Here is a 27,719-nt window from a genome sequence, read left to right as displayed (position 1 = left end):
TTACAGATGAGGAAACTGAGGCTCAGAGAGGCTAGTAGTACTCAGAAACAGGATTTCCTGTCTTCAAGTCAGCAGTCTATCCAGGACGCTCTATTGCCTCTAAGGAAAATGCATAGTTCATTAGTTGCAGCCACCATTAAGTCCCCGGCTTCCTCCAACTGACTAATGGTTGACGGTCTCGGAAGCGCCTGACTTTCCACCGCTGCCTCCGAGTCCGCACAAGCGCAGCCGAAACCACGTCACCACTCAATGGGCATGCGCTCCTCTAGCGTCACATGAGGCGCCTGCGCCTCCGGCCTCCGGAAGCAGCTGCGTAGCTGCGGCGGCGGGAGCTATATCTGGACTCCGGGACCTCCTTTCTCCGTTCCCGGGGCGGGCGACGTGGTCGGCGTCATGGTGGAGGTGAGTGACGGGTGCGCGTGAGAGAGAGCAGCAGGCCTCTGGGCGCGCGAGGGTCCCGCCCGGCAGCGGAGGCTTCGGCCGGCCGCTTGTCCGCCGTCGGCGTCTGCTCGCTCAGGCTCTCCGGGAGCGGCGGTTTGACCCGAAAGTGAGAGGAGGCCGTGACCCAGGCCCGTCCCCCGCGCTCCCATGGAGGAAGGAGGAGAGGAGCCCGCGGGGCTGGAGGAGTGGGCATGCGCGGGTGGCTCCGCGAGACCCCCGAGCGCCGAGCCCGAGCTCGCGGGGCTAGGGCGGGCTCCGTCCCTCCCGGGGAGTGGCTTCTGTTGGGTGCTGCGAGCCCCAGCTCCCTCCCTCGGCCGGGGAGCGAGGCGGCTCTCCAGCCCGGGCAAACTCAGCCGCACCTTCGCGTCTTGCTCTCGGGAAGATGCTGCCGTCCCTGCGTGATCACGGGCCTGCAGGGATCGGCATGTGACCCCCGCCCCATCCGCACCCCTTTGCCCCCGCCTTCGTTCCTCGGGTCCCCTAACCCGACTTCGTGTCCGGAGGCAGCTGCCTCTCTTCCTCCTCCGCACACTCTGTCCCTTCGCTAGTGTGCAGGTGGGCATGGTGAGTGGCATCAGAGGTCGTCGTGCTGCTACGGGAGGTTCGCCTCTTCTGTAGGAAATGTCATTACATCGCTGCATTCCTCTGTCTGGTCTGCCACTTCAGTGTGAAATAGCTGCGAAACTCCTGTATCCATAGGATAGATGCATTACTGGCACCTGCTTAGTGAGTGTAAAAGGGGCTAGATTGACAGTCACCCCCTCTTGTCCCCATTCATAAGATAACTGCATTACTGGCAGCTGTAAAGGGAGCTGGATTGACTTCCCTGATCCACGGGAATCTTTATAGACTAGGTCCATTCCTGGAAACCGCAGTGCAGAGCTCCTACCTGGAGAGGCCGTTTTTGAGGGAAGATTATTACCTTTCCTTCTTGCAGTCTTTTATCACTAGTGCTGTGGATGCTATCCTGATACATTGTTTGTGATGTGCTTTATGTAGTCACTGTTATAGTGAAAATATGAATGAGAGAAGGCATTTAATTTGTAGGGCCTGCCAATGAGCAGTCACACAAGATTTTTTTCATTTGTGGCAAAACAGACTTGGAATAGAATTTCATAAAGTGGTTCTTAGAGTTTAATGGCTCTACAATTTATGCCATATTGTCACTTGCTGTGGTTCTTAGGTAGATGATTAAACTTTAATCTCTATAAATCACATTTCATGTAGATGAAATCACATAGTGATTTTGAGAATTTTTACTTTTTTATTTAGAATTTGTTACTGCAAGCCCTGTTAAAACTTAATTTTTAAAAATTATATTTTCTATCCATTTGTATCTACAGTTTCATCATGGAAAACTTTTTCCCACAACATGTAATAAATAATAATCTGTAATAACACAGTAAATGGGATTCTACTATTTACAGTATTTACAGTATTTTTTGTGAATCTTTAAAGGCAAGAGGAAAACTAACAGTTACAAGTTATTCATTAGAAATTTGAGGTTCAACTCTACCAGTAACACTTCTGTGAGTTGTTCCATCATCAGTTACTTCCACGTTAGCTTTGCAGTATAAAATTATTGCCTTCCCATTTTGTATGTGATATTTGTCATTGACTAACAGGTCTGTATTTTTGTAAATATATCTAACAGTTGGGATAATATTTGTCATTAACTACCAAGTCTGTATTTTTGTAATTAAATAATATTTTTCAAGAAATTTGTTAGTTGCTATTTTCCCTAAAATTAGACTGTGACAAAATTTAGACATTTTACAATATTTATGAAACTCATTTGCAATCAAATGTAAATTCTAAGAAAACTAATTAACTTCAGAGATTGTCAGCAGAGCTATACCAGTTCAGTTTAATAAACATTAAATGACTGCATTACCACATGTGAAGGAAATTGCTGTCGCCTAAAGGCTATCAGTGGTCTTGAAAGGAAGCAGTGATGTGAACAATTCAGAACATTGTTCAGAGACTCCTGTGTCCCCTTGCTATTCTTAGCAGAACACTGGTGACAAGGACATGGATTAGGACTTTGATCCATTTGTATAGTAGGGTAATCTTGTTCAGTATAGTTTTCCATTGTTACTTTTTGCTTTTAGAATATGAGTGCCTAAAATAATACTTAGTATTTACATAGCTCTTTAATGTTTGCAGAACTCTTTACATGTATCATCTCATCTGATCCTCACAATAAACCTATAAGGTAGATGCTCTTGTTTATACTCATTTTACCAATTAGGAAACTGAGGAAACCCTTGAGAGAGGGTCACACAGGTAGTAAGAGTGAGGCAGAATTGGAACTCAGGTCTTACTGACTCCCAAGTCTAGCACTGTCCACTGTAACACTTAGCTTCCTCTCTGAGGCCAAAACCTGCGTATTGCAGGCAGCTTAGAAAATCTTCCTCGCCCTATGATGCCTTTTTCTCATCTCTTTAGCCTACCTCCAGTTTGGATTTTGGTAGGGTAATAAATGTTCAGTTGGTAAGTGTTTCATCATGCTATAGGGAACTGGATATGCTGAAGTATGGTTACATTATCATGCCACAGTATACTTTTATTACTTCTGTATTTAAATACCTTTTGATAAATGCCAGGCATTACATGTAAAACCCTGTATCTGATTGCTTACTTTCTCAGGGAGGAGGAAGGGGTAGAATTTGGAGCTCAAAACTTCAAAACAAAACCAAAAAAAACCCAAAAACAAATGTTTCTACATGTAATTGAGGGAAACAAAATATTATTTAAAAATAAATGCAAAACATTGAATATGCTTTCAAGTAACTAATTTATACAGTAATACCTATTGTGTTTTTTTCCCTGACATAGCTGTTTTCCAGATAATGGACATTTACCCTTTTAAATATTGATACACTTTTTGCACTTTAAGCGTTTTGGATGTAAATCCTTATAAAATATATTGCACATTACCCTTATTCTTTAAATTGAAACTTTTATTACATTACCAACAGAATTTAACTTTTTTCTTGCTGACTTGAGGTAATCATGAAAATCAGTTATTATACTGCAGTATATTGGACTGCATCAGGACCTATTGAATTATTTAGGAATATCTCCAAAATGGCTCCAGAGTTATGCTTTCTTAGTTCATGTATCTATTTTTAAATTTTTCTGTCCATTCATTGGGTCATAGGTTTAGAACTTTATTAGATCATAGATTCCAGTTACATAATAAGTGCAATTTGAATTCAGGTCTTCTCCCTTCAAATTCATTGGACTTTGCCTTGCTCCAAACTGCCTTCCAAAAAGATGCTTTTCCCTCATTGTTAGCTGTTAACTTCTTGTTGCTCTCAATATATCTATTTTTAAATTCTCTTCTCTCCTCTTTCCTGTTTTGTTGTTTTCAGTCTTCAGAGAGTTAGGAGAACAGATAAGACTAGTAAGAATTTGTGTTTAGTGTAAATGAGCTCTGGGTAAGGGCCTTTGAGGGGTGTGTTTATAAGGGATGGTTTTTCCATGAGTAAAATATGTGAAATTTTGTGTATTGATTATATGACATATGTTTTAGTTGCTCAGGAGTTTTTTTGATTTTGTTTTTGTTATCTTTCAGGTTCTCAGCTGTCTTCTAGATAGTTAAGATTTAAGTAATTGAAATGTTACTGTAGTCAACAGTGTTTTTTTAAAAAAACAAACCAAAAAACTGAATCTTTTTCTGTGGCATGTACAAATATCATCATTCATGTGCTATTTTGTTTCTTGAGTGTATTTGGTTCCCTTGCCCAGGAAAGCAATAATTTTGACTTTACAGGAAGGTAGATCACTGAAACAGTTATGTTACTTCTTTGTAAATACTAATGAACTGTGCATCATACTTATATTACTGATCTGTGTGCTTTATTGTTTTTCTAATGATGGTGATATACCTGTGCCTGTTGATCTATAGCTCTATATTTGCCACACCTCCTTGTGATAGATGCCATTCATTTTTACAACAGCTGGTTTGGATAGGAGTGATTATAGCAGAGTTCGAAGTTAGTATTAGTATGTGAGGGAGTGAGCCCATAATTTTGGCCATATTAAGTATTTTTTTAGACCAACTGGAATGGTCACAGACCATATAAATATGAAACAGACAAGCATAACTATAATGTACATTTAATTAACTTCTTTGCAGCCAGAAATATAGTGGGTAAATCGGTTAAGACAGATTAGGGGTATATCCTAGAGTCCTTTCCGTATTCCAAAACAAAGCAATTTGCAAAGTTTGTCTGAAGTCAGAAGTAAGTGTAAAAGTAGTGTTAGATTACCAGGTTGGGAGAAATTATTCTACCTTTCTGAAGATTGATTTATTTAATTTCCCACTTTGATATTTTGAAAATTCATATTTCTGTATTTCCATTTTAGCTTTTCCTATTTGTAATTTGTTGTTTAATATAATAATTTTTTTCTTTTTAGGAAGTACAGAAACATTCTGTGCACACGCTTGTGTTCAGGTCACTGAAGAGGACCCATGACATGTTTGTGGCAGATAATGCAAAGCCAGTACAGTTAGATGAAGAGAGGTAACTATAACTTTCTTTCTGTTAGCATAATATTTAACTCATACCATTTCTTTTTTTTTTTCTGGATAATTTAATCATTTCATTAATAAGGCCAGAAGGTTATTAATAAAAGAATGGTCATTTGGCCATCTCTTTTAGACCAAGGACAGTCATGGTGGAAGGGTTCATAGTTTATATGCCTATTAAAACAGTAGGTGGTCAGTGGGGCTGAGAGTGACCCTTGGAAGGTTGGGTGGGGTCTGACCAAGATCCAAGGAGAGTCAATGGAATCTCGTTATCAGTGAATTCATTCCATTTCTTACTGAAATGGGGACAATATCACTTGACTAAGTATATTGAGATTTATTGGATATCTGTAAAAGATTAGATTTTGTATGGCAAAACTTAAGCTAATCTCATACTTTATCTTCCTTGTAACATTAGAGAAAAGAATACACTATTGTATAATATCATAAATTCTAAGAATCTCATGATCACAGTCTGACACTTCATTTTATGATATTTTATGTATGTGCTTTCAGTTTCCTGTTGCTTTCAGAATTCTACTGAGCAAAAGTTACTCTAATCTATTTCACCGTATCTTCCATTCTTAGTTAATATTAGAACTTTGGAAAGAGTTGGGTTTTTTTTTCCCATTAATCTCTGTGGCCTCCCATTTTGGTCCTAAATTACTGCATTCTAAGTTCTCTTTCTCTGCTTTATTTTTCTTTTTTAAAAAAAAACTGTCCTTGCAATTCTGTCTTGAATTCATTTATGCGTTATTTGTAAGTATTGTAGCTCAAAATTAAATAGCTCATTTTTCCTAAAAATCAAACTTCAGACTGTTCTCCTTTTCCTCCCTATTCTGCAGTTTAATAACAGCAAAGTTTATTGTATGCTTTTGATATTTATAATTCTTTTTAGATTTAGGGAAATGTGTAGAACTTCAAAAATTTTTAAGCTTACAAGATATCTGTTGATCTTTAAATCAGGTAACAGCTTTTTACATTTACTTCTGTATGTATAAAGGATTTTGTAGCCATATGAATAAAGTGTCACTTCAGCAAGCTTTAAGCACTTAAACATGGGCACGAAGCTGTTCTAGCAGTACAAAAAAGATTACATATGGCATTCCATTAAATAATTTACATTCTAATAGGAAGAGATGGGTATACAAACAAGTAGTATGTAAGACAAAATGAAAATGGTAAAGGATGATATTATAATAATTATCATTCTTTATATAGCTATGTAAGATTTTCAGAGCACTTTATAGATGTTATCTCATTTGAGCTATACAGTAACCCTGTGGGTTTGGTCTATTTTTTACAACTGAGGAAATTCAGAAAGAGAGAGAGAGAGACAGAGAGAGAGCAGAAGCCAGAGTTATTGTGAAGGTAGAATTGACAGTAGTTGGGAACTGATTGGATATGGGTTTGGGAGAGGGAAGAGTCAATAATGACTGAGTGTAGGTGACAGGCACGGTGACTGGGAAGATGGAGATACTGTGAAAAGAAATGAAAATTTGGATCAGGAGGGGATTTAGAGAAAAAGATAATCACTAAAGCTTTGGACATGATAAGTTTGAGGTACCAGTAGGAAATCTAAGAGGACATATCCTGTAGGCATTTAGAGTAGTAAAACAAACTGGAGAGAGACTAGGACTAGATTTCTAGTGTTAGGGGATAATTGAATAGATGTAATACTTTAAGTCAAGAAAATAGGTGAGGATTAGAGAGAAAAGAGAAGAGGGTCTTAGGAACAGAATCTTGATTGAGGAAATATCTACATTTAGAAAGTTGAAGGAGGAGGATGAAGCAGCAAATGAGAGTAAGGAGAAGCAGTTAGATGGAGATAGGCCAGATTGATGGAAGCCATGGCAGCTGTGTAATGAATGAATTAGAAAGGGGAGAGATTGGAGGTAGGGAGAACAGTGAGGAGGCTGTTAAAATAGTTTAAGCAAAAAATGGTAAAGATGAGCTAGAGTGGTTGTGAGGTGACTAGAAAGAAGGGGAGGAGGCATCAACTGTGTCATGAGTTACAGAAAGATCAGAGAGGATGAGGATTATGAAGAAGACACTGGATTCAGCAATTAAGAGGTCTTGATCTTGGAGACACTAGTTTTAGTAACATAATAGAGATAGAGGACAAATTGCAGGTGTTTACGGAATGAGTGGATGGTGAGGAAGTGGATATAACATATGTATTCAACTCTTTCTGGAAACAGCAGTGAAGAGAAAGAGTGATATACCCTGTTGTAATCAATTGAGTAGAAATAAATATGTGATGTAGAATTGGACTTTTGAAACTTTTCGATTTTTTAAAAAAATTTATCACTTCTAAGATATCTTAAAGTTGTTGATGAGAGTAAATTATAAATGTTAAGAAGCAGGGAAAAGTATGTATTAGGTATAACTGATAAACTATTTAAAAAGTCATTAATAGAAAAATGTAGTATATACCTTACTTCCTCATAATTGGTCAAAAATGATCAAGAATATAGCAATAAATTATAAAGCTATTAAAAAGTCAGAGTCAGTAAACATTATTAAGTACCTACTATGTGCCAGTAGGGTCTGGAGAGGATGGGGGGAAGTTACTTGACTTGGGCATGATGAAACCCTATAATTGGAGAGGGAGTTAATTTGAGAAGGTGAGGGTTTCAGATTTGATTTCATCTTGCAGAGTGTGTTTCTGAAGGTCATGAAGTCTAGAAAAGCAGCTGGGTGGGAAATGATGACATGAATTTTCAGAGAGCCCTCCTTAAAATATATGGAATATATTAATAAACCCCAAAGTACTACAATATTTCCAGGATTTATAGTTTTATTGGAGTAAATATCCAGTCTCCACAGAAGCAGATTGCAACCTCTCTGTTGCTTAGATAGTCTTCATGAGTTTTTTTATTGGAAAAATTTATAACCCTGAAGCTAGATGATCTGCTTCTCTCAGCTTTGGTAGACTGGTTCTTAGATTGCAGATGTACACTTAGTCACATATCAGCTAAGGTAGACCTGCTAGGGCTTATACTGTACTGGCATAGTCATAGGGGACCTAGAGTCACCTTTACACAGTGATGAAACCTCACAGTAAGAGTTTAGTGGAGGAATCTGGAGATGTATATGAAAAAAGCAGAATAAATAAAAGGTTACAAAGATTACAAATCTGTTTCATTTAAATATTTAGCAACTTGGATAAATAACGTCAAGATAAGATGTTGTCGTGAGGTAGTTGATAAAGGGAAACTGAGTTACTGAATATTTTTGATAAAATAACTGAAAATAAGTCATATATGTTTTCTTTTAATAGTCACAAACTAAAGATGGCTGTTAAACTTCATACAGAGTATGGTCCTGTGTTGCACATGCCTATTTTGAAAGAAAATCTTAGAGAGAAAGGTGCTCAGAGTGCAGTGGATGCATATGGGCATAAACAGTATCCTGCCAATCAAGGTTAGTGTGTCATTTATGAAAGCTTTTAGACTGTTTTGTGAGAGTTGTTTTAATGAAATCTGTGAATAAAAAATAAATACGAAACTTAGTTTGCTTAGCCTCTTCCTGGATATAGCCAGGAGAAACAAGTAGTATTCAACAAATTTAATGGCAAAGGAGTAGAGACCTTGTTTCCCACGGGGAAGGTAGAGTGGAATTCTTTGTGAGTAACTCACTTCTATCTCCACGGTAAGTGATGGTGCCAGTAAGATAAAAAGATGACTTCTCAGAGCAGTATAGGGAGAGTGCTTGTAGACATTAAGGAAGCCAACCTGACTGCAGGTGGGAAGAATAAAGTAAGACTACTGGCATGTGAACCTCTTCAGGGAGTGTCCTAATAAGGACAGCAACACTGAAATGCCAGTTGCTTGGTTAAAGGGACTAATTTTTTGTCCCTTTGAGCAGCATTTTTGTAAGTCTCCAATTTTGTGTAACAAATGTGCATTTAAGCAGCAGAACATGACACTATTATATGTGGTCATTGCTTCCCTCATCCACCCAAAATAAGGAAAAATTGCCAGTTTCCTTCTGAGGCAGAGTATGTTACCTAGTAACTAGCAAAATGGGAACCCAGTCCCTTGAAGATGCACTAAAGATGTATTGGTATTAATTTCATTTCATGACAAATAACCTTTTCCTTTTAGGACAAGAACTTGAATATTTAGTAACTGGTACACATCCTTATCCACCAGGACCTGGTGAGTTAATTATTAAATATTTTTATGTTATTTTGGATAGAAAGCTGCACTTAGTGCCAAGAAGACTTCTTGTGCTCAGTTCTCACACCTGCCACATGCAGGTTGTGTTCCTGGAAAAGTCACTTCACTCCTTAGTTGCTTTAGGTAACTAAAACTGTTAAGTCGTAGAAAAGATGCTGATCAGCCCTGATAAAGGGAGTTAACTATACCAGTGATATCACAAAGCTAATAATATCAGTCCCTCCCTATTTTAATAACATCTGGGTGTGGACAAGAGTTGCATAGGATTGTGGTGACCATGAATGGATCGCAGTCTACATTGTTATCAGTGAGAACACAGATTCTTTGAAGTATTAAAGTATATCATTTTCGTATAGCTGTTTGCATGATTGGATCAGTGTCAGTTCAGCTACATTTTCCCAATCAGTTTGGCCATTAGACACTTGTAATTGAAATATATTGATAGAACCCATAAATATCAGTTTTGTGAGAGAGTTGGGGTCAAGTATGGAAATATTAAAAAGAAAAAGTTGATGGACTGAAACAGAAAAGCACTTATTCAGCCCTTACTTTGTGCAGAGCACTGTCCCAAGTGCTGGGGATACAAGTAGAGAATTGAGACATAGTGTGTTCTCAGCTCCACTTGCAGGGGTCAACACATAAGGGAGGACTCATGTTCATGTTCAGTCTATGGCAAATAGAAAAACCCAGTCATCTTAGGTTCTGATAGGGGAAATATCAGAGCAAATGTCAAGGTCCTGAAGACCTTGGGGACCAATGGCAGGGATAGATGGTTCTCAACCAAAAGGAAAATATGTTCAAGGGCCCGAATGTAGTAGAATTCTAAGATACCTCCTCTAGAGGTAGGAATGTGAGGGTTTTCATCCAGCTGATAGTGGATGTCATGTACGTGATGGCAGCTGGGCAGTGGGGGGTTGATTTGGGGAAAGGACAGGTCTATAACATCCATCACTGTCTGTCTCTGAAATGCTGGGTGATGTGCTGGAGCAAGAGAGGGGAAGGACCCCTGGCAAAAATTTTAGCCAGGCACTAATCAGGGGCACTGATGTTGGTGGCAGAAAATAAGAAGTTAAACCAGTTTTCACACTGGAAAAATTGCTACATGCAACAATTATTTTGATATGTAATTTCCTATTTAATATTGTAGAGGACATAATGTTGGTAGCATCAGAATTTTTTAGAAGCAGCTGTTCTCATTCTGCAGAGCAGTAGGATTCTACAGTTTGGAGAAACTTTCTACCCTTCTCAGGCTGGCATTCAAAAGCTACTTTCACATAATCTTGGGCTCTTTACCCAGCCCAGTCTTCCATTACTCTCTGCTGTTACCATTCTGCTCCAACTTGTTGAGTCTCCTGTGAATATGCTATGACTTGGCCTAATTTTAAGCTTTTGCTGATACTTGTTCCCCCTCTGCTTAAATTCTACTCATCTTGTGAGGTCAGAGGTGCTGTATTATAAAGAATTGGATTCAGATCTTCACTTTGCCACATTGTGTGAGGTTGGTCAAAGTCATTTAATTTATTTGAATCCTTTTCCTCAGCTGTAATATGAGTGTTGTACTAGCAGATTTCATAGTCCCCTTCCATCTCTGCTTTGTAAGATCATAAGTCCTATGTAATCTCTGGCTTTCCCCACGGTTGCTCAAGGTCATGCTGATTTTCCAGTTCTCTGGGTTTATTTGGCCTTTGTTTTTCTCATTTTTTTTGGTGCTTAATCACATATATTTCTTTGATTATTACTTAACAGTAACAGGGAAAATTTTTGTACGTATTTTCTCCCCAAAGAGAATGTCTGCTTATGTAGCAAGAATTATGTCTTTTTAATCTCTTGCTCAGATAGTATTTGAATTGATTGAATGAATTAGAAAATTATATTTTGAAGGGTCAGGGGGAAGTACCCTGGTGGTTAGAAAAAAAAAATTAAATTTTTAATGGCTTGTTAGTGTTAAAATTTAGAATATGGAGAGGTAAAACTAAAACTTTTTATTAGCTGTGGTGTGTAGGCATTATGGAACATATTGATGCTCATAACTTGTCTCATCATAAAAGTAATTTCTTAGGGAATAGGCTTGTGTGAAGAATATATTTGAATCGTTTTGCTTCATTCATTTATCAGCACCTACTATGTGCTAGGTGCTAGGGATACAAAGACAAAAAAGAAAATCTAGTTTCTGCTCCAAAGAACCTTCTGTTCTGGGGGGGTGGGGGTGAGGGTGGGGCTAACATTCAGAAAGTTAGATACAAAATTAGATGCCTAATAAATACAAAATAGTTTCTGATGGGAAGACACTTAGGGGATCAAGATAGGCTTGCTGTAGAAGGTGGCACTTGACCTGAGCTTTGAAAGAAGGTAGGGATTCTGCATAGTGGAGGTGAAAGAGGGTCAATACTCAGAGTATGAAGGGTACAGCCTGAGCAAAGGGAAAGAGACAGGCAATGCAGTGTTGTACATGGGAAAAGATAAGTAGATCTATTTGGCTGGAACATAAAGTACATGAAAGAGAATAATGTGCTCAATAAATCTGGAAAGGTAGGCTGGAGCCAAATTGTGAAAGGCTTTAAAAGCCAAACAGGAGTTCTTATTTTATCTAGGAGACAAGAAGGAGTATCTTAAGCAGTGAAGTGATGTGGTTGGAATATCAGCTTCACTTTGTCAGCTGTGTGAAAGATGAATTGGATAGGAAAAAGGTTGATAAAGGAAAACCACTTTGGCCAGTCTAGACTAGAGAAGGATAGATATAAGAGATGTTGTGGAGGTAGAATTGACAAGACTTTGCATTAGCAACTCATTGAAAATACAGGGTGAGGTAGAGTGAAGAGTCAGATAATGCTGAGGTTGCAGGCCTGGATGACTGACTGCAACAACGGTTCCATTCTGGAACTCCTTCACAGAAATAAGAAAATTAAGAAAGGTAGAGGGAGGGTTTTGAGGAAAAGATAATGAGTTTTGCTTTAGACATGTTGAGTTTGAAAAGCCTGTAGGACAGCATGTTGCAAGATTAGAGTAGTTTGATAGAGAGAATGGGGCTAGGTTTATAGAATAGACATAGAAATTGTCATAAAGAAATGTTAAACCTATGGGAAATGAAGAAGTTACCAAGAGTTTGATGACAGGGCTCTGGGGTGTGGGTCATGTGAATAGTATTGGAAAGAAATAATTAGGATCTTTCTGCTTACTTTGTACTGTATAGAAGTTTTCAAACAATGCACTGCTGTTTTTGTCTTAATACTTTATTTTCATTGTTGTATATAGCTTAAAATCTACACCCAGGGAAAACTATGTGTCTTAAGATTTTTTATTTTTGTTTTAAAATTTTCTAGATCTTGTAAGTTCTATTATGATAAACTTTATTATTTTTTAACAAACTACTGGTTATCAATGTTAATAATTAAGAACCATTAGCAAAATGCTTATCATTTTATTTTTAATTAAACTTTTTCCATTAAAGGTGTGGCTTTGACTGCAGATACTAAGATTCAAAGAATGCCGAGTGAATCTGCTGCACAGTCTTTAGCTGTGGCTCTACCTCCTTCACAGTCCAGGTATGAAGATGATGGGGACTGGATCTGAACCCCTGAAAGGAAAAGATCATGTCTTTGGGATCTGGACCCCAGAAGGGAAAAACCCTAGACTTTCCCACATGGCCTTGGAGTTCTTCTGGGGCAGTTTGCTCTTCTCGATTAGTTAACTGCCCTTTTCATTGTCTGCACCTGGCCCTACCCCAGGTGTCCACTCCTTGATCCTATCTAGATCCCAGTCTCCCTTGGCCATGTGGTCCAGGTCCCTGGTGTTCTACCTCCCAGTCACCCCAGCTTACTGGCGACTCCCATCAAGATCTTCCCTAGACCCCCTCTTCCAGTCACCCCAACCTACTTGGCCATTGCTAGATCCCTCCCAGTCTTTCTGTATATAAGATCTGTCTTACTCCATTAAGGTGCTCAGATTCTTAAAATCTAGCCAATAGAGCAGACTCACTAGGAATCTTGCTCACCCCAGTCAATGTTCTAATCAGCTTTGTCTTTGGCTGAAAGGAGGCTTGAGTTGAATTCGTTCAGGCAGGACCTGTGTGTCACTATTTCAAGGTCCCAGCACTCCTAAACTTCTTAACCTCAACAGAGTATATTTTTTATTCTTTGTAACTACAAAATAAATGTTAGGAATTTTATAATAACCCATCATTCACATTTTTTCATCTGTTTTAAAAATGTTTTCTTTTGATGGTGATGAACTATATCTGTTGTCCGAAATCCAGCTAAGCCATGTTTGGAATAGTTCATCTCTACAAATGCCACAGGGTAATGAAATTTTTTTTTTTAAGCAGCTGTCACTTTTGAAGATCAGCTTTCCCTACTGAGTTATAAAAGGATTGTCCATACTTTGGGTGACATAAGTGTCATGTCTTTATGAAGTATTTCCAAAGTAACAGCATCTGTCCCACTGATTTTTAGTATTTTCACCTCCTTAGTTACTCGAAACTTTATTATGTTTTTGTACTTGGTTATGTATATTCTGGAACTGAGATCCTTGGGTAAGTTATGTTGTAGGTCAGTCTAGATTAATGGAACCATTTTTCTGTAACATCGAGCTGAGGGGGGTAAGAGAGAATCCTGCTGCCATTCTGTTTCATGTGATTGTTTCCTCTTATGCAGTTGCCAAAAGAAACAGGATTATATTACCTTCCGTGATGGGGATCCTGCTCTTCAAAGGAAAGTTACCTAGCTATAGGGCCTTGCCTAAGAATTTAACTCACTAAAGCTGGGGCATGCCCCTAGAGCACCTAGTAGAGTAATTTGAGTGCAGTATGCCTTCACTTAGACAACTGTTAGCATGGCATAGTTGATAGAGACCTGACCTTGAAGTTAGGAAGACCTCGGTTCAAGTTCAGCCTCTGATAGATACTGACTTTGTGATGACTGGACAAGTCACTTAATCTCGCAATGTTTTAAGCAGCTCTGTAAGACTAGGTGTCAACCTGTGTTGAGTTTCTTTGTTTGGAAGTTCCCAGTAAAAATCAATAAAATCACAAGTCCAGACCTCATCCCTATCTTTCTGTGTTTAGTTCCTGTTGTTCACTGAGTTACAGATTGAATCATATGATAAATTATGTACCCTATTGTACTTCATGTACTGCAAACTATTTACCTGTTTGAAATCTCTTTGCTGTGTTAATTTTTCTGTGTGTCTTTAATTATTTCTGCCCCTCCTTCCCCCATAACCTTTTCTAATCTAATAAACTACCTCAACTTTTAAAAATTTCACATTTCATTTGAAAAGACATTTATAGATTGTCTTATTCAGTTTGACAGGGAATTTCAGTATTGAATGTGTTCATAAAATCTTCACTATAGTAATGTTTTCATCTGATACTTTTCTGTTATCCCATCCATTCTGTTCTAATATAGTCAGTGTTCATCCCTCTATGCTAACATAGGGGAAATGTGGTATCAACAAAAATGGTAGCTCATCTAATAGTCCTTTACCATATTGGATTTTGTTAAGTGTCTTTTTATGGATGTGATTGACTCACAGCACTCAATCTGATACTGAATCATGCTGGAAATTGTCTTCTTAGACATATAAACTGAAGTTAAGTATCTTCTTCCTTTTAATTTTGGGAAATTTCTTGGGTAATAAAAAATTTGGTTTAAAAAAAATAAACTTTCTGAATTATAGGCTACATTGGTGTATTTAAGGGTAAAAGAAAGGTACCTGGAACTCAGCAAGATAATAAATACTATTAGCAAACAACTTTGAGGGATTGTGTTGATGAATATTGAAAACTAGGTTTATTTATGATGACCTGAGCTTAGAAAAAAGTTTATTTTATATATTGGGAAGTTCTTGTATTTTTTAAAGCTCTTATGGCTGATCATTTATTTTGTTTAAGAATCTACCTGCCAAGATGCTGTTAGTCTTGTTAAGAATATGTCAGCATTGGACAGAGAGCTGGATTTGAAATTTGGATTTCTAGCTTCAAGTCCCAGTTCTACCCCTTACTACCAGTGTAATCCTCAGATAACCATTTAACTTTTCTAGGCTTCAGTTTTCCTAATTTGTGAAATGACAGGGTTAGTCTAGAACACATCTTAAGTTTATTCCAGCCTTAAATGCTGTGATCTTTTTTCTCAGGGAAAGAAATAACAGTGATGGTCTACTTCCCAAAATAATTTTTTAAAATGACATACTTACCTAGAAATAAAGTAAATTTAATATTTAAAATGTTGTTTCTCTTCAGGATAGATGCAAACCGTACTTCAGCTGGCGTAGGTGATATTTACCGGCATGCTGGACTTCCTGAACGTTCACAGCCGCCTGGGTTGGCTATGGTAAGTTTTCCTTTTGCAGAGACTCCTGGATACGTTATTTACAGAATCACCTAATTTCAGAGTTTGGTGGGATTTCAGATTCCATAAAGTTTAACTAGTTCCTGACCAGGAATCCCCTCTACAATAGCTCTAAACAAATTGTCTTTTAGCCTGTCTTTGAGGAGTGAGAGATAGTGAGGGGAAACCTGGTGCCTTCTAAGTTGGCCCATTCTGCTTTTGACAGCTCTCCCTGTTGTGAAGTTTTCCCTTATCTCCAACCAAAATCTCTATCTCTGTACCTTGCATTCCTTGCTTTTAATTCTGCCCTTTGGACAGTCCTTCAGATGTTCAAAATATTGTTATCAGATCAATCCATAATTGTGTTTTCTCTAAGCTAAACATTTTGATACAACATTGTCTTTAGTCCTGTTATTATCCTGGTTCTACTCTTTAGGGCATGTTCCATTTTATTCATGTCCTTCCTAAAATGTATGTCTAACATTGAATTATAGTATAGCATGGAATGAAACATTTTATCTGTCACAGTACTATATTAAACTTTTCCCCTTCCCCATCCTAGTTAATTTCTTATATATAAAATCTTTGTAGCTGTGATATTCTATTATTGTAACAATAATAGTCCTCTGGTGCTTGCTATTTCATTTCTCTTTTATTCCAAATCTTATTTATAATAGCAAAGAAATAGAAAAGTTGAGTGGAGGATTCTGTAGTGGAAAAAATACCACATTTAGATTCTGCAGGCTCTAGATTTGAATGTACCTAAGTGACCTTGAGTAAAACTTTAGATAAGTGAACTTCAGCTTGAAATCTATGATCTTATGAAACTCCTTTTGGTAATGTTATAAAGTAAATGCCAATTTGAATTAGCTGTCAGTGTATCCCAATATTCAAATTCCTGTTTTTGTGAACTTGAATTTTTAAAAAAATTTATAATTATCAAGTGAAGATACACATATTAGGAATTCCCAGTTCCAAAATTCCCATTACTCATGTAGATTGGAGGCTATTCTGTAATTTCTGTGCTTAAAAGAGTTGCCTGGGGACAGTGAGAAGTTAAATGATTTTCCCAGGGTCACTTAGCCATCAAGTTACAAAGGCATGACCTAAGCTCATCTTCCCAAAGCTGGCTCTTTATCCACTACTCTGTACTCCATCTGATTTTTATTAAGTACCTTTAAAAGTATATTAATACTTACAGAAAAGAGGGAGGTAAATTTGATGGTCATTTTGGTATGTTCAAACCATAATCTTCATAGAAAAATCTCCAGCATAAAAAGTTTATTAAAGCATTGTATTTATTAAAGCATGTACATATTGTATATGTAAAGTTTATTAGCATTGTATCTATTCATTTGCATTATGCACATTTTTGGTATTTCTGTACACATACTTTGTGTCTATGTGTCATAGATAGTTTAGACCAGGGGTGGGGAACCCCTGATTTAGGCCATAGAATTTTTTCTGCCGTGTAAAGATTAGCTTGACTAAGTATAGAGAGACATATCATTAGCGTGTTAGCTCCTGTTTGAATTTCTGGCCATGGCAATCCATGATACAGATTTTTAAAAAACATATTGGTGGGTTGTATGAGTGTATGTATATCCACGGATTAGGTTATGCTGACAACTTCTTCCTTCAAGGATGAATTTGTTTTATTTACCATAATCTGTTTTTGTTTTTTTTTTCCAGTGGCAAGGAATTCAGCTACAATAGGTTAGGCCCATGACATTGTGACTCCTTCCTTATCCTAGGAATTCCCAGGTTTTTCTGCTTAATCTTCTGCTTCTTCCTTCTGAGAATATGAGATATTAATATCTCATGCTCCTATTTGAAAGGCAGGCATTTAAATATTGAATTAGATGATTAAAGAAATTTAGGTATAAACCTTTATGCCCAATCAATATGATTTTTGTATGAATCCAAGTTCCTGGAAACCTGTTTCAATTGTATTTTAGTTTTCAAAATTTGATCTTTAGTTTTGATTGGTATACTAAAGTTTTAACTAAAGACAGTTTCAAGTATTAAATTTAAAAATATGGTCTGGAATAGCAAAATTGAAATTAATTTTTAGTATTATATTAGAATTTTATATGTGGTTGGGAAAATAGCTTGTTGGCATATTATTTCATTAAGTAAAATGTCTTAATAACGTTGTGCTGTGTTATTAACACTGCTGATTGTTTTCCTGATTACACAGAAAACCTGATTTAAATTTTCTGCTTCTTACACCAGGAATAGTTGTCTGCTGATGGTAGCCAACTCCATTCACTTATTTGAAAGTACCTTTTGGAAATCATCCCATCTCATTTTTCATTTCATTGAATGTTAAAGTTAGAAGGGATTGTAGATCATCTAATCCTAGCCCCAAATGAGGAAATTAAGGTTCAGATAGGAGAAATAATTTACCAAAGATTATATAGGGACGAGTCACTGAACAGAGGGGAGGGGCGCAGAATAGATCCTAGGTTTCCTGCCTCTCAGTCAGTCTTCCTGTGATCACCCTTAACCAGGGTAATGTGAAACCTCTGAAATATGAAGTAGTGACAGTCTAAATCTTGTGTTCAACGTCCAGGCTGTGATGGAAGCTGGTGGCACCAAGAGTGCTGCGATGATGGCCAAAAAGGCACCTACGATGCCTAAACCGCAGTGGCATCCACCATGGAAACTCTATAGAGTGAGTTTAAAATCTGTTGTTACTCTGTGTAAGCGATACATGTAATTTTCTCTGTCTTTTGCTAGTGATTTTGTAAAGTGACAGTTTTTATTTACATTACCAGTTTATCATTAAGAATTAGCTAATAGAGCAGCTGCCCTGAAGTCAGGAGGACCTGAGTTCAAATCCGGCCTCAGACCAAACACTTGACACTTACTAGCTGTGTGACCCTGGGCAAGTCACTTAACCCCAATTGCCTCACAAAAAAAAAAAAAGAATTGGCTTAAATTCTCTTACTAGTACAGCTAGGTGGTGCGGTAGATAAGAGTGCAGACCTGGAATCAGGAAGACCTGAGTTCACAACTGGCCTCAGACACTTGCTAGCTGTGTGATCCTGCTCAAGTCACCTAACCCTGTTGACCTCAGTTTTCTCATCTGTAAAATGAGCGGGAGAACGAAATGGCAAACCATTCTAGTATCTTTGCAAGAATACTCCAAATGGGGTCAAGGGTCAGATACAACTGAAATGACTAAAGAACAACAGCAGCAGGAACATCTTACTAAAGTAGAAGGTCATAGCAGGAAACTTTGACTCTACAGACTACTTAGTAGAATGTAACTTACCTTTGAAGAAGTCACTGTGACCTTCAGTTTAGCCATTGAAAAATTTCCCTGTAGACCTTTTATTTGCAAGTTTTATGATAAATGCTTGTTTACTACTTGTGAATAAAGCCTAGAGGGAAAGCTTTCTTTAATTATAAAAAAAAACTTCGTGCAAAAGTTGTTTTTTTTTTTTTAACATAATGATTTTTTTTTATCTCTAAAGTAAAAGTTTTATTAACTGTGAACTCTGGAAATGGTGGTTGTAAACTATGGAGATTTAAAGACTGTTGAATGCATTGACATGTATTGTTAATAATAAATTCGTGAGATTGAAAATAAGACAAATGTTCAGATAATAGATTATACACATTCCAGAAGCAAGGGAAAAGTCATGAGGCTGATTAAAGTTGAAAAAACATGGAATTTTGTCTCGATTATGCACACTTTATTTTGTTCTTAAAGGTCATCAGTGGACATCTAGGCTGGGTCCGATGTATTGCAGTAGAACCTGGGAATCAGTGGTTTGTTACTGGTTCTGCTGATAGGACTATAAAGGTAAACATTGATTAAAAAACCTGAACCTTTTTAACTTTGATGTTGCCTTGTGTTTTACTAAATTAAACTGTTTATGCTAAAAACAGGTTAAAAACAGGTTCTTTCCAACTTACTATATTCATGTAGGGAGAGAATTTTGTTCTCTGCCACAGTGTGGAATGCCTATCAGTCTATGTGAGTGCATATGAATAAATACTAGCATTTGATCAGTAACCTATCTGTACACTAAATACTTTGTGTTCTCCTAATTCCCAGTGACTTTCTTTTCATCTTAGCTAGTCTTGGTCTTAATAGATACCCTGGGTTTGATTTTATTTTGTGTCTACAGAGGATTAGCATAAATAGCTTGGTAAAAGAGGTTGTTGAAACACCATTTCATTCTTCTTTGTTTGTGACTTGGTGAGGCAAGAAACCATAAGAATGTGTGGGGGTGTGTGTGTGTGTGTAAATGCAATATATGTAATAGTTGGACCACTGACATTCATGGTGTCAGTTTTATGGGCTAAGGTATTTTTTTTTGACTCTTGGTTGTTATCTTAATATTTCATTTTATTACATTAATAATTCCTTGAGCATTAGTGGGTTTTGTCTATTTTGCTTCTGGAGTCTTTAATCTTTTGCCAAGTATTTAATTGCCTTGAGATTTAATCTTTGTCTTAAAAAAAAACATAGAATGTTTATTTGCTGTTTACTGTTGCCTAATCTTATTTGGTGTCCTAGAATGATTTATTGATAAGATTTGGGTGAAAACATGTATGACCTTCTGAATATTAGCTTTTGGATTTTTCTCCCCTTTGAATGTAGATCTGGGACCTGGCTAGTGGCAAATTAAAACTGTCATTGACTGGACATATCAGTACTGTACGTGGGGTGATAGTAAGTGCCAGAAGTCCATACCTCTTCTCCTGTGGAGAAGATAAACAGGTGAAGTGCTGGGATCTCGAATACAATAAGGTAAATTTCAGCTTGAAGTCTTAAAGCATGTTTACATCTTCTCAGTTTTGTTAAAGGACTCTTTAAATATTGTGATATGATACCGTGTTTCTATTTTTTGTTTAGGTTATCAGACATTATCACGGACATCTAAGTGCAGTGTATGGTTTGGATTTGCACCCAACAATTGATGTGCTTGTGACTTGTAGTAGAGATTCAACTGCACGGGCAAGTAGAACAATGTTATATGTTTATTTCTAAATAGATTATATCTAGTACTATGTGAAAGTTACTAATTCTAAGACATTTGTGTATTGCCTAGTAGAATATAAGAAAGCTATTGTCCTGATTATTTAAAACTGTTTGGAAGAGCATTTTTTTTACTATATTTTCCTTTTCACATTTGCAAAATTCTCTATAATATCTTGTTGCAATATACCTGTGTCATGGTATATGTTAAATGATCTCAAGATTCTTCTAAATAATTCACCCACTAAAGGAATTCAAAAGTAGAAACTTTCTTTATTCCATGTTTTAACCATTTTTATACCTTCATAGATATGGGATGTGAGGACAAAAGCCAGTGTACACACGCTGGCAGGGCATACGAATGCAGTGGCTACAGTAAAGTGTCAAGCTGCAGAACCACAGATCATTACAGGTTTGGTAGATATTTCCTAAACTGAAAACCTTCATTATATTTTAAATGTTTATTCATATGTTAGTGAAACATTTTCTTTTACTGTGAATCTTGATTTGTAATTTGTTTGTAACTGGCCATCACAACACTGTTGTGCATTTCAAGTTGTTGTCAAGCTTAAAATCAGATGATAGTAGAAACTAAGATAAATAAATTCCTTTTCCTGTTATTGTGAGGAATTGATTTTTGGCTATATGCTTAGTAATGGTTCAGGTTTTAACTCCAAAACCAGCATTCATTAATAGGGTTCGTATCTTTTGGCAAATGTTGATATTATTTGTATCTCCTCTGTTACAAATTAGACTAAAAAGTTCTATACATCATACTGATATGTGGCAGGTAGAGAAGCAGTCAGTTTCTTTTTGCTTTTTGAAGCTTTTGTTTATGCCATCTTTGCTTTTTGAGAATACGGGTTAATTTTTTTTTAATTCATCTTCATATTCTTAAGAAAGGCTCAACCAAATTCACATCATTTCTAATTTCCATGCTTTGTATTTTCCTGCCTAAGTGAAAGATATAAGAAACAATGCAGATTTCATGTTTCTGCTTGAATATGTATAAATCATATCCTTCATGGAAGAAATTATACTGTGTGGCTCTTAGTAGTTGTTACTATCTTACAAAACAATTCCAAAAATGCTTTTGCTATTTTGTGTTCCATTAAGTTAGATTTATAAGCGTCTTTTCTTACCAATTGCATTTTGTTCCACCTCTCGTCAATAATATGTAATAATAATGCTGCTTATTTAAGAATTCAGTGTTTGAGAGAGAGTGGTACAGATCGTCCTGGGCTAAAGTTACTGCCAGGATCAGTAGGGACGTTCATCTTCAATTGTCCAAGAGGAGATAGAACTGAGGTAACATGATCAGTAAGTCTGTATTTAGGTTCTTTTGCATGTATGTGTCTGTACGACACTTGATGTGATAGTATTTACGATTCATATATTTAACTTCTGTATTCATTTTAATTGTAGGAAGCCACGATACAACCATACGATTATGGGACTTAGTGGCAGGAAAAACACGTGTCACGCTAACGAATCACAAAAAATCAGTTAGAGCAGTGGTTTTGCACCCAAGACAGTAAGTTTATCAGGCTGTGTGAACTATTTCTTTTTCAAAAAGGTTCTGTACACTACAAGATCTCTGATACATACAAGATAGGCTCTCGGCGTTCACCCTAGATTTTTCACTCGCTATCATTTTTAATACTGTTCCATTTGTAGACTGAAGTCTTTCATTTTCAGTTTTTGTTCTTTATCCCTTCTGTAGTAAAGAAATGTATACATTCTAAGTGAATTATAAAACTGATTACAATTAAGTCCTACATCTCAGAAAAGGAGTTAATTGTACAATGTTCATTTTAATGTTGTGCCCTTAATTGAGAATTAGTGACCTTTATTTTGACAGAAGCTCATGTACACATTATAGACTAAGAGAAAATCTAGGGCTGTCCTTATGATTACCAGAATTAAGAAATTTTGATATGTGTACATTCTGTAAAACTGTAAAGACAGTTATAGAATAAATTTAATTTTTTTAGTAGATAATGTTTGGTGAAATTATCAACTGTTTTGAATCATCAGTGTAACTGTCACACTTCATTGGGGGGGAGGCGAGGAGAATCCAAAGTTGATTAATAGCCTAAGAGAAACTATCATATTCAACTAAAGCTACCCAACTCAAAGTTAGAACTATTTTTAAATAAAATAAAATAATAATTATTTAAATAAAATAAAATAAATTCTAATTTAAATAAAATAAAATAATTCAAAGAATTTTGAACTACTACTCATTTCTAAATTTCTAAACTACTACTACTTAACTTCAGAAGAAAAACTCAGAAATAACTTTTCCTAGAAGTTTAAATAATTTCTTTGCCCTTAAAATTGGACCCAGTAAGTAATAGGAAAGAATAAATAAAATTATATTGCTATTGTTTCTGCTATAGAATCTTAGCATCCTACAGTTGGCTGTTGAACTATGTTCATAAGCATAAAGTTTATATACTATGGCATTGTTGATTGTCAGTGAAGGTCATTGGTACTCATTGGCAGTGTTGGTTTATTGTGATTACAGTAGGTGGTAAGATTGTTACCAGGGCTGCCCTAAGCATAATTGTGAAGTAAGTGACATTTGTCTTCCTCACTCATCCCAGTCTGTCATCTTTACATCTTTTCCCTGCCTCCACATTTCAGGTGCCTGGTAGCCTTTCCCTGTTAAAAGCTGTTCTAGAGAAAAGAACTAGTTTCAACCATTTAAATGCAAATTATGAACTGAAAGACTTTATTCCTTATTTTCATTTCTAGCGGTATTTTCTTTCAGGCTTCCTAAATTACCACTTCCAAAAGCACTAACTACTTGTTGGGCAAGATTTTTCTTTTCTAAAATTGACCTTTATGCACTAAATAAAATAAGACTGCTTTCACTTCTTTGGACATTGAATGCCTCAGAGATTAGACTTCTGAAGGCTTTGTAGCCAAAAATATGTTTTTATTACATATTTATGAAACTTATTTCTATATTTTATTTGTTGTTTCATTTTTATACTATTTTTTAAAAATCACAAAATTTATTATGGTTATCATTGCATGTGTGACACTGTACTAAGCACTGAAAACTGCTTATAACTGCAGATAGAGATCTTGTCTTTCACATCCTCATGACCTAAGGGGAGAGAACATAAACATGGGGAAAGAGTAGTAGTAGCAACACTGAAAATGGCCTTTGAAGACAAAAAGAAAACTTCCTGAAGAGGAAAAACACACTATTACGGCTGGCAGTATTTTCCCCAAAGATACCCTTAGCTTCAGAGCCTCAGACATTTTTCTGTCTCCCCCCACCCTCCAAAAAATGAAACCAAACAGAACTGAAAACTCCTCTGCTAATTGTACAAAGATAACTATTTGTGCCACCTATTACTCTGGTGTGATGTAGGGTTTCTTCAGTTCTTCAGTAGGGAAGGAAAACTGTAAGCTCTCAGGACTGAAAATTACTTTATAATATAAATTATTTGTCACATTTGCTTTAAATATAATTTCAGTGTCTTGACAATTTGACTCATTTGTTCTGTGAAGAAAAGTATACTGCATGAATAAAGGAATGTAGCTATGGCAACTGTAGATACATAGATATATAGATAGCAAGCTACCTAACCTGATATACTAAATCAAACATGGTGTGTGACTTCATAGACTTGTATTTTCCTTTCTTTCTTACCTGCCTTAATCTTTTTTTCAGTTACACATTTGCATCTGGTTCTCCAGATAATATTAAACAGTGGAAATTCCCTGATGGAAACTTCATTCAAAACCTTTCTGGTCATAATGCTATAATTAATACACTGGCTGTGAATTCGGATGGGGTGTTGGTGTCTGGAGGTAAAATAAAACTTTTCTTTATATTTTCTGTATCTGAACTTTCTAAGAGGCTCTCATTATGGTTATGGTATCATTTATTATTTTAGTGAGTTGTTACAAAATAAACACCTTAGTGCTTCAAAAAACTTGTGATTTCATTGGTAGAGTACTCAGTTCATCAACCTGTATGATAAACATTGCACGTCTCAGTATATGGTTTCATGAGTTGCTATAGCCAAAAAAAATTAATCACCAAGTGGCCCCTTGTTTGATAGGCCTCTCTAAACATAAGGAGAGAGGTCTCTGATGGTAGGCCCTTTATAGGGTCTCCCGGGCCCATATGCAAAAGCCTTTTCCATTTTATAGACCCATATAGTTCATATACTGTAGTTTAAATACATTGAAGAATTTCTTTAATGCTTTATCAGGTATGTCTAATAGTGTTGCCTTTCAAGAAAATTTTGCACATACTTAACAGTGTAAATGGATTGGTCACTTGTTACACTAGCAGGCACATTTCAGTGGTTTAATTCTAAGATTGTTAGCTCTGGGATTCTGTAGAGAGCTAGATGGTTTTGAGATCCAGGACTCTGGACCGAATATTTGTAGAGCAAGATGACAAGTTGGTCCATGTCCACCGAGAATGATTTAAGGAGTTCTGAACTGGGCATGAGTAAAAAGAAGTAAAGACATTAATATTTTCTGACAGGTGCCTTTCTATTTGCATAATTGCCTAAAGACATCATCATGATTTGTACTTAAATATTACTTCTCTCTTTGGCTTCAAGCGGATAATGGCACTATGCATCTTTGGGATTGGAGAACTGGCTATAATTTCCAAAGAGTACATGCAGCTGTGCAGCCTGGATCTTTGGACAGTGAATCAGGAATATTTGCATGTGCGTTTGACCAGTCTGAAAGTCGATTATTGACTGCAGAAGCTGATAAAACCATTAAAGTATACAGAGAAGATGATTCAGCGGTATGTTTTTAAATGATCACTTATGCTTAAATTACAAAATCATGTAATATCAATATATGTTTTCCAATATTAAAATTTCAGTAATAACAGAATGGAAAAAAGCTCATAGCATAAAAGTGACTATCATTCTGAATAGTTTCTGTTTAGATATTTCTGGTTCTGATTTCATTTCAACCAGTTATTTGGTCATTTTCCTGACTGTGATTCTTCGTGGAAAATCTTGGCACAATTCTTCATGTAAACACTGTGATTGGCTACTATCAAAAATTAGCAATGTTATCTTTGAATTGTAGAGATCAGTACTGTCATAGGATATAATGTCCATTTGAAAACTTAATGGTGCCTTATATTTGATTCTCCTCTAACCCCTTGCATAGTTCTATGCACTATAGGCTTATAATAAACAATTGGTAAAATTGGAATTAAAATCATATGTCTTCAGTTTATCCTTTAAAAACAACAGTAGTTCCTCCTAAAGTTAGAAGACAAACTTGAAATGCTAAGTGGTTTAGTTGAAACAAAGACTTTACTTCAGTCAGCAAATTGAATTTTTATTACATTATTTCCATAGTCAAATTTTAATCTGATTTTTTAAAAAACTCTTTACTTTTTCAGACGGAAGAAACTCATCCGGTCAGCTGGAAACCAGAAATTATCAAGAGAAAAAGATTTTAAAGTGGCAACACGTACATAATTGGGCCATTGTTTTATTTTGGCTTTTATAAATGCATTCAGTCACATTGTGCTCTATATAGGACTATAAAGCAGAAACTCAGCAGAAGTTGTTACTGCTTCATCACATTTTACAATAAACTCCCTTTTTTCTTAGGCTTTGGTTCTTTTTTTTTAATTTGGTCCCAGGAAACTGAGATGCAGATGTTATGCATGCATAGTTCACTAAAAGGGCAAATGTGCAGGTGGTTCATAGAACATTTATGTTCTCAAAATACTGTGTTTTCTCAGCTTCTTACTGAAAGACCCATTTTTAATTCACAGAACAAATTACTGGGTTTTTCATAAAGGTTGTTTAGAATGTTTTTCAAGGGCAAAAAGATATGCTTGTTTTATTCTAAATCTACAGCCCTTTTGTTGATTGTTTTTTTCCCTTATAAATTTGAAAAGCATTTTAGGACTAAAGTATTTCAAGTCTGAAATATCAACCTTCATTTAAATTCCATATGTCACTAGTAGCTTTGTCAGTGCCAGTGATGATGCAAGAACCCCTTGTTTCATTTTCATTGTTTACTAGTGTTATCTTTCTCTGGAACATTCCAGTTGAAAGTTGAATATGAACTGTGTTCCCCTTCACATATCCCTCCCCCCTCCCCCCAAAAAAAAGTTACCTGAAAAAGAAAAATTGTGTGCTAAAAAATAACATTGATAATAGGCTTTAACTCAGTTTCATAAAAATAGGACTTGGGAAAAGAATACAACCTATATTTAGCCCAGTGGAATAAATACATTTGATGCTTTCAGAATCTTTGGTTTTGAGTCTATTAACAAAGATTTCAGTTGTAACACATACTACCTAGGAATTGGGACCTAAACTGGCCACTGGCTGTTCTTATTTTAGACCAGTAAGCAATAATCCTGTGCAACTTTAAAAACAAAAAACCCAGTAATTTCCTACAAAACACATGGGACGTTATAATTCCAAGAAAAATTTTTTTGCTACTAAAATCACGATTTTGTTTATGATCCATACCTTCATAATCAGAGCTCTAAGAAATTAATGCAATTTCAGTGATATTTCTATTTCAATCAGATTTTGCTCAGAAATGGAAATTCCAAACATTTTAATGCAGTCATGCAAAAGATTGGAAAGTGCACATAATGCTTTCACAATTTGCATAGAATGGAGAAAATAAAATTGTAAATTGTTAGGAAGTAAACATAAATTGTGGCCATATAAAATTGTTCATCAAAATAAGGAAAGAAGTGTAGTGCAGTGAAAAGATGTTGTATTTGAAGACAGAAGTTTTGGGTTTGAGGTCTGTCTCTATCTCATTACCCATGTTTGGGCAAGAAAAGTAGGTTTTCTGGGCCTCAGTTTGCTCATCTGTGAAATAAGGAGGTTGGTTAGACTAGGTGACTTCTGAGGTCTTAGCTCTAAGTCTGGTATACTTGCAGTGCTAGAAGAACTTGGAAAACATGGTGGAGATAGTTCCAAAGCAAATTCATAAGAGTTGAACAGAGGTAATAGAGGAATTCTTGTGGATCTCTTTGTACATTTATATTTGCAATATTCTCTGTGCTATTCTTGCCCTGAGAAACCTGTTACTGACCACCAGGTGGTGATATTTTTTGGCCAGAGAAGCTCGTGAAGAAGTTACTGCTTTGTCATAGAGTGGTAAATATTAAAAATTATGCTCTTTTGCTTTTCAAAAGGCCAGACTTGTTACGGATTAAAAGTCAAGATGCTGACTCCTTTTCTTCATATACTTTG

At 36.3% G+C, this 27,719-nt stretch overlaps 1 protein-coding gene across 1 annotated transcript; it reads left to right on the top strand.

Moving 5' to 3' along the window:
* Positions 1-301: 301 nt before the first annotated feature.
* On the top strand, positions 302-26,102 carry PLRG1 (pleiotropic regulator 1). The gene is made up of 15 exons (XM_027866981.1): positions 302-402; positions 4,867-4,973; positions 8,262-8,404; positions 9,088-9,141; positions 12,611-12,704; positions 15,398-15,488; positions 18,061-18,162; positions 19,207-19,299; positions 20,104-20,253; positions 20,359-20,460; positions 20,791-20,893; positions 21,907-22,015; positions 24,173-24,312; positions 25,080-25,273; positions 25,889-26,102. The coding sequence occupies exons 1-15, from the start codon at positions 394-396 to the stop codon at positions 25,946-25,948; spliced, it is 1,551 nt and encodes a 516-aa protein (XP_027722782.1). The 5' UTR covers positions 302-393; the 3' UTR covers positions 25,949-26,102.
* The last annotated feature ends 1,617 nt before the right edge of the window (positions 26,103-27,719 follow it).

This window comes from Vombatus ursinus, unplaced genomic scaffold (assembly GCF_900497805.2).
Source record: "Vombatus ursinus unplaced genomic scaffold, bare-nosed wombat genome assembly UNPS02014784.1, whole genome shotgun sequence".
Taxonomy (NCBI): Eukaryota; Metazoa; Chordata; class Mammalia; order Diprotodontia; family Vombatidae; genus Vombatus; species Vombatus ursinus.
Note: the sequence above shows the minus strand (reverse complement) of the source record. Positions and strands in the feature narration are given on the sequence as shown.

What these genes read in the sequence shown, in the direction of transcription:
- PLRG1 (XM_027866981.1), top strand. An exon ending in GTACAGTTAGATGAAGAGAG is followed by an intron (nt 4,974 to 8,261) that starts GTAACTATAACT and finishes TTCTTTTAATAG; the next exon opens with TCACAAACTAAAGATGGCTG. An exon ending in TCCTTATCCACCAGGACCTG is followed by an intron (nt 9,142 to 12,610) that starts GTGAGTTAATTA and finishes TTTCCATTAAAG; the next exon opens with GTGTGGCTTTGACTGCAGAT.